The 7,444-nt window shown below is 50.5% G+C and overlaps 1 protein-coding gene across 1 annotated transcript in view; it reads right to left on the bottom strand.

Moving 5' to 3' along the window:
• Nucleotides 1–7,233, bottom strand: part of MAPK8IP3 (mitogen-activated protein kinase 8 interacting protein 3) — a 61,145-nt gene extending 53,912 nt beyond the window's left edge. Inside the window, exon 1 of the mRNA XM_011967029.1 lies at nt 7,222–7,233. Coding sequence (XP_011822419.1) covers nt 7,222–7,233 — 12 coding nt within the window. The remainder of the gene's footprint in view (nt 1–7,221) is intronic.
• Nucleotides 7,234–7,444: the final 211 nt, after the last annotated feature.

The raw sequence follows: 7,444 nt of genomic DNA, 5'->3' as shown, positions 1-7,444 counted from the left end.
GGCAATATAATAAGACCTTACCTTTGCAAAAAATCATTAGCTGGGCATACTGTTGCATGCCCATAGTGCCAGCTACTTGGGAGGTTGAGGCAGGAGAATCGCTTGAACCCAGGAGGCAGAGGTTGCAGTGAGCGGAGATCGCGCCATTGCACTCCAGAGGGGAGGTGGAGGTTTCAGTGAGCCGAGGCCATGACATTGCACTCTAGCCCGGGCAACAAGAGTGAAACTCTGTCACAAAAAAACAAAACAACAAAAGAAAACATTTACTTCTGATTTAAGAGAACCAAAAATTTTCAGACGGGCATGGTGGCTCACACCTGTAGTCCCAGCACTTTGGGAGGCTGAGATGGGAGGATCACGAGGTCAGGAGATCGAGACCACCCTACCAAGGTGAAACCCCATCTCTACTAAAGATACAAAAAAGATTAGCCAGGCGTGGAGGTGGCGGGCGCCTGTAGTCCCAGCTACTCGGGAGGCTGAGGCAGGAGAATTGCTTGAACCCGGAGGGCGGAGCTTGCAGTCAGCCGAATAGCGCCACCGCACTCCAGCCTGGGCGACAGAACGAGACTCCGTCTCAGGAAAAAAAAAAAAAATAGAGAGAGAGAACTAAGAATTTTCAGTGGTGGGGACTTGGGGAAGAGAGATGAATGTAAGTCTATAAAGCACGATCACAAAATATGAACGGAGCTGAGAAAAATAACGTTTTAACTATCAGCGTTTTTGTTGAATGGGCCTGCATAGTACTAGGTTATAAAGAAATAAAAGAACTACCCGGAATACAGCGCAGTAGTATCTTGGTCCCAGACCTGCTGAAGGTGTGACGGTAGCAAAGTGAAAGGTTTCTGTGCACGTGCTCGTGATCCGTGCTGCAGGGCAGCGTGTCTTTGACACGACTACCTCTCCAGGCGAGTCTAGTGAAACGCCGTGTGGCAGCCGGACGTGTGAGGCTACCCGTGGGTCACCTTTGAGCATCCCACGGAGCAATGACTCGAGATTACAAAATGAAGGAAAACACGGGTGTCGTTCCTCAGCTGAGACACGAAACAACTCTCACGTCTAGGTACCAATATGCCACAGGATTCCCTTTTTAGACATGTTTTTAAGATGTACTTCCCCATCCCTCCCACGATCGAAGCGCTCTGCTTGAAAATTAAATTCAACTTATGTTTTCAGAATTTGCTTTTCGGTGAATTTCTTCTCTTCTCTTCTCTCTCTCTTTCTTTTTTTCTTTCCTCCGTCACCCAGGCTGGAGTGCAGTGGCGTGATCTTGGCTCACTGCAACCTCTGCCTCCTGGGTTCAAGTGATTCTCCTGCCTCAGCCTCCCAGCCTCCCGAGTAGCTAGGATTATAGGCACCCACCACCACACCTGACTAATTTTTATTTTATTTTTTTTGAGACAGTCTTGCTCTGTTGCCCAGGCTGGAGTGCAGTAATGCAATCTCAGCTCACTGCAACCTCTGCCTCCCGGGTTCAGGCAATTCTCCTGCTTCAGCCTCCCAGGTACCTAGGATCACAGGTGCCCACCACCACACCTGGCTAATTTTTTTGTATTTTTAGTAGAGATGGGGCTCCGCTGTGTTAGCCAGGATAGTCTCGATCTCCTTGATCTCGTGATCTGCCTGCCTCAGCCTCCCAAAGTGCTGGGATTACAGGTGTGGGCCACTGCGCCCAGTCACACCTGGCTAATTTTTGTATTTTTAGTAGAGACGGGGTTTTGCCATGTTGGCCAGGCTGGTCTCAAACTCCTAACCTCAGGTCATTCATCCACCTCAGCCTCCCAAAGTGCTGGGATTATAGGCATGAGCCACCGTGCCTAGCATTCTTGGTGAATGTCAAGATACATATTGAAATAAATGGGCACAGTGGCTCACTCCTGTAATCCAAGCCCTTTGGGAGGCCAAGGTGGGCGGATCACGAGGTCAGGAGTTCGAGACGAGCCTGACCAACATGGTGAAACCCCGTCTCTACTAAAAATACAAAAATTAGCCGGGCATAGTGGTGCATGCCTGTAATCCCAGCTAAGGAGGTGAGGCAGGGGAATCGTTTGAACCTGGGAGGCGAAGGTTGCAGTGAGCGGAGATCGCGCCATTGCATGACAGAGGGAGACTGTCTCAAAAAAAAAAAAAAAAAAAAAAAAAAAAAAAAAAAAAAAGAAATGACCTGAGAGCATAGGGTCTTCCAAAATCTAGTAATCCAAGTCAGGTATTTTAGTATTCCATAGAATGAGATCATCCTTCCTTTTATATGTAAACAAAGTTACACAGTGACTGACTTTTCATGTCAAATATAAAATCAAGACGACAATATTCCGGACTCAGAATGTCAGAGCAATGGCCAGGTAAGTTCTTTCACAGGACGATCAACAGGCTTTTGGTAACTTTCACAACTCATGGACACTTTCCTGGTGAGTAAAGTAACACATTAAATCCAACAGCCGGTGCAGTGGCTCATGCCTGTAATCCCAGCACTTCGGGAGGCTGAGGTGGGCAGATCACCTGAAGTCAGCAGTTCAAGACCAGCCTGGCGAACATGGTGAAACCCCATCTCTGTCAAAAATATAAAAAATTAGCCGGGTGTGGTGGCGGGCGCCTGTAATCCCAGGTATTCGGGAGGCTGAGGCAGGAGAATTGCTTGAACCTGGAGGGCGGAGGTTGCAGTGAGCCGAGATCGTGCCACTACAATCCAGCCTGAGCAACAGATCGAGACTACGTCTCAATAAATAAAAATATAAATAAATAAATAAAAACAAAAAATCCAAACCTCCCCTCTCATATGTCCGTTAGGCCAGGCTCACCAGCGAGAAACAATTCAGCTCTGGCTGGTTGGTTAGAAACGAATGTCGACACGAATCAAAGATCTCGTTCTTCTGCAATACCGATCAATTTGTTTCCTTCCCTGGGAATGAGGGGGCGGTATGAATTTCCAAGGAAAAAGGCTCATTTTTGGTCTTTTATCTTAAGCAGGCAAACAGTTGGGCGCTGGGCACATCCCTGGCGGATGCCCTTCACAGCTAGTTCCCAGGTACGGGCAGGGACCTTGCATGGCTGTGGTTACCCAGGGCTGGCAGGGGGCAGTCGGAGCTCCTTCCATTTCCCACAACTGCCTGGCCACCTAGATCTAAAACGCAGAGAGAGGACGTGTAGGGGGTGGCCCTGGAGTTACAAAGCTGCCCCCGAAGCCTGCTGGACGGCACACGGGTGGAGGGAAGGACATTTCTCCATTCAGGTGTTACATGTGGGGCGGAGAGATCCGGCCACCAGCTCGGGAATCCAAAAATCAGGTTGAAAAGCAAGGCTTCCTCACGTTTCTGTGAAAGGGACTGCTGGGTTCAGCGTCCACATGAAACAAATCCCAACTAGTTGAATACACACTGATTTTCAAGAATGGGTAAGACAGATGGGGAAATGTATATATATATTTCCCCATCTGTCTTACTAGTACATATACATTTGTATTGGGATATATATACACACACATATATAGATATATATATATATAAATTTATATGGTTGGTACCAGCGGAAGAAAAATGAAGATAAAACTAAAACCCAACTTAAATGTCCCATCCTATGAAACATCTCCCTGGGAAAAAATATTCTCAAGTAAACTTTTATTCTCTGGGCGCATTCTTAGGAGTTTACACTGGCTTCTGAAACTTCCTAACCAGCCCCAGCCTCTGACTCCCTCTGGTTGCACTGAACGGGGGGCCTGCTAACCGTGCCTCAGTTCGCTCTTCTCAGTAGACAAAGGGTCCTTGCTCTCAAAACATGAATGCTCTAACCTCAGGCAGGGACGTAGAGACACACCTGTGCAAGGGCCCACTGGGACTGTGCATTTATCTGGGAATTCATTTCCTGGGGAGAAGGAAAGGTGATGGGAAGGCTGGCTGGGGAAAGGTTAGGAAACAGGAGCCCAAAACTCCCCAGAGGCCTGGGGGGGAAAGGGCACCCAGAAACTTAAAGGACAGGCAAGTTTTGAATCTGGTTGTTGATAACAAGAATCGAAATGCCTTAGGCCCTGTGTGGGAAACCCACCGCACAGAGGAGCCGTCTTCAGGAAAGGCCCTGTTGCATTTCACGTGGCATGCCCCGGATCTCTTGCCCTAACAGTGGCTAAAAAAAAATGCAACAGGATAATGATGTTTTGGGCTCTAAGGGTCTCCGCAAAGACTCATCCCCCTCATAAGCAGATTCTAGCCTCTGGGTTTCACCGCCAGCCTATCCCGAGCAGTGCTTGGCCCAACATCCTGCCCCGGGGTGAGCGGGCTTACAAACCGCTCACGCGTGAAGGTTACGTAAAAGCAAGCCGCCCAGCTCCTCTGCAGGCAGGCGGATGGACAAACAGCACTGCTGGGACCCTGCTTGGCCATGGAGAAAGGACACACGGCCTGGGTGAGTCCCCGAATCACCGTACTGAGTGGAAGAGGTCATAGGAAACCACGTATGCACTGCAGGAGGCCATTATGCAAAGCTCTAGAAAATGCAAATCAACCTACAGTGACAGAAGGCAGATCAGTGGTTACCTGGGGACAGGTGGGGCAAGGAGGGGTCAGAGGGGGGTTACACAGGGCACAGGGAACTCTGGGCTCTGGGCATCTACACTGCTTGGACTGCAGGGATGGCTTCAGGTATTCATACATATTTCAAAACTCATCCAATTGTACTCCTTAAGTATGTACAGTTCAGTGTATATCAATGATACGGCAATAAAATTCTCACCCACAGAAAGAAAAGAAAAAGCAGCCCAAGGCGAAAAAGTCGATCCTGTGCCCTGAGCACAGGCAGTTCTGAGGTAAGACCGATTTCCCACCAGGCTCTTCTTGGCCTTTCGAGAACTTCAGCCCCTCTCTGCTGTTTCCTGTTGCTGGCATCCACTTTCCCATCTCACAATATTTTCTCCTGTCTGGTCTCCTGTATCTGAAACCCACTGCTACGGGATCCCCCCACTTTCTGGAAAATGTTCATTAAACAGGAAACAAACCCACCCTTTAAGCGTCTACCTTTCTTGCATCAAGCTGACTAACTCACCATCTGCCCTTACGTGCAGGCAGCTCAGCTAGACTGCCCACAGCCGTACTGTCCGGTATGGAAGCCTTGGCCACATGTTTACATTAATTAAAATAAAACACAGCCGGGTATGGTGGCATGAGCCTATAGTCCCAGCTAATCGGGAGGCTGAGGTGGGAGGATTGCTTCGGTCCAGGAGTTTGATACCAGCCTGGGCAACATGGCAAGACCTCATCTCTAAAATAAGTAAATACAACTAAAAACCCAGTTCCTCAGTTCCATGAGTCACACCTAAAATGCTCAATGGCCCTATATGGCCAGCAGCTACTGAAGTGGACAGCACCAAATACAACATTTCCATCATCCCAGAATGTTCTGTCAGACAGAAAGGCTGCTCCAAAGAGACAGTCCTTGACCTTCAGGAACTGCACAGTTCGGTGAGATGTGCGCAGAGGCAGGGGCAGGCCGGCTTCCCCTTATCCACACACACAGATGACCAGCATCTCCGGGTGTGCCGAGAGAAACAACAGGCTCAGGCTGAATGAACCAGAGGGTGCCGGCCCCTTGTTGGCAGGGAACGGCTTAAGTTGTGGAAGCCGGGAGAGAGGCCTGGTGGGGGCCCAGTTCCCCAGGCAGGGGCGGGCAGGGTGGGTGATGGGGGCTTCTCTGCAGGTGCACTGGGGAGGCAGACACCAGCAAATCAGGCAGGGACGGGAACTGGCCAGGTAAACCCCGAGAGTGGGGTCGGGGGAGGTGGTCTAGCTGGCAGGAGCTGCAGGTCTGCAGGACGGGGGGCGGCCAGAAGACCAGAGGCAGGTGAGGCTGGTGACAGGTGGGCCGGGTGGGGGATCACCTGGGGGAGACAGCCTCACTCTGTCCACCCAGTGTCCTGGCCCACCTTGTCACTCAGATCCCCTCATGTTATCGGCGTCTGAGACGTCCAGTCTGCCTCAGGAGAGCAATCAGCTAATGTCCCTGCCTGGAATCCAGCCTAGCACTCAGAGACCAGCTATGTTTTGTGAGGGTTCTCTGGGCTGGCGAAGTGGCAGGGGTGGGAGTGGCCAGGAGACCCTGGGATGGTGGTGACTGGAAGCAGAAAGCAGCAAAGGAGATGAAAAGTGGGGGCATTAAAGAACTCCTGAGGCCAAAAGAACAACAGGACCGAGTGGCAGATGGACACTCAGGGTGACAAGGGGAGCTCAGGACCCCAACTTTCTTTCTTTTTTTGAGATGGAGTCTCCCTCTATTGCCCAGGCTGGAGTGCAGTGGCATTTCGATCTCGGCTCACTGCAACCTCCGCCTCCTGTGTTCAAGCGATTCTCCTGCCTTAGCCTTCCAAGTAGCTGGGATTACAGGCGTGCACCACCACACCCAGCTAATTTTTGTATTTTTAGTAGAAACAGGGTTTCACCATACTGGCCAGGCTGGTCTCAAACTCCTTACCTCATGATCCACCCGCCTTAGCCTTTCAAAGTGTTGGGATTACAGGCGTGAGCCACTGCGCCTGGCTTTGGGAGCCCAACTTTCAACAGAGCAAAGGAAAACAAGTCCAGAGAGCCGGCACTCCATGCAGCTCCTGGTGATCTTCTGCAGTGATTTTCATGCACTAACAGCTCATCCTCCCGCCCTGATAATAAATGGGAACCTGGGGAAAGGGACCCATCCAAAAATCTTGTGCCCCTCACCTCATGCCCATCTGGCACAGATTAAGGATCTAGCAGGCTCTGCATGCCATGGGTCTTCCTGCTGAGGCCTGAGGACGTGCCCCATGTCTGGTCCCCAGGGCCCATCAGCCAGACCGAGGCACAGCTGCAAAGTGACTGACGCAGTGGTCAAGGTCACAAAGAGCAGAGAATGAAGGGCCACCGCAGAACACAGGACACAACAAGAACACAGACCCCTGAGCCCCTCACATTGCCAGAGAAAGCAGTGTGGGAAGACGCCCGCACTTGGGATGCTGGGTGAGGAGTGTTAATTCTGCAACCTTTCTGGACATTATTTCAAACAGTTTTTAAAAACTTAAAAATCAAACAGATATTTCATTTAGAAATCTTAATTTTGGAAGAACTGACTTCTCTCAGCTCTCGGCCCTGTCTGACTGCTGCCAGTGTGGTCCAGGAGCTCCCGCAGCAGAGGGGCAGAGGGGCAGGCTGCGCCCAGCAGCCTCCAGGCCACTTTGGCCTCTGTCCCGTGTTCCCTCTGGCTAGCAGGTACCTCCTTCTCCATGGTTGCTACAAGTATTTGTTCCACTTTTAGGGAGACTGCTGTACTCCTGGTGAGTGGTGCTGCTACACCAGACCAGCTTTCAGAGGCACCCAGGAAAGGCAGCTCTGGCGGCCCCATTTTGATAGCTTCATTTTAAAAACATTTTTATTTTTATTTTTATTTTTTTGAGACGGAGTCTCGCTCTGTCGCCCAGGCTGGAGTGCAGTGGCGC

The sequence above is a fragment of the Mandrillus leucophaeus genome, unplaced genomic scaffold, assembly GCF_000951045.1.
Source record: "Mandrillus leucophaeus isolate KB7577 unplaced genomic scaffold, Mleu.le_1.0 Scaffold78, whole genome shotgun sequence".
Lineage (NCBI taxonomy): Eukaryota > Metazoa > Chordata > Mammalia > Primates > Cercopithecidae > Mandrillus > Mandrillus leucophaeus.
The sequence above is the reverse complement of the archived record's forward strand: the minus strand, read 5'-3'. Positions and strand labels throughout refer to the sequence as shown.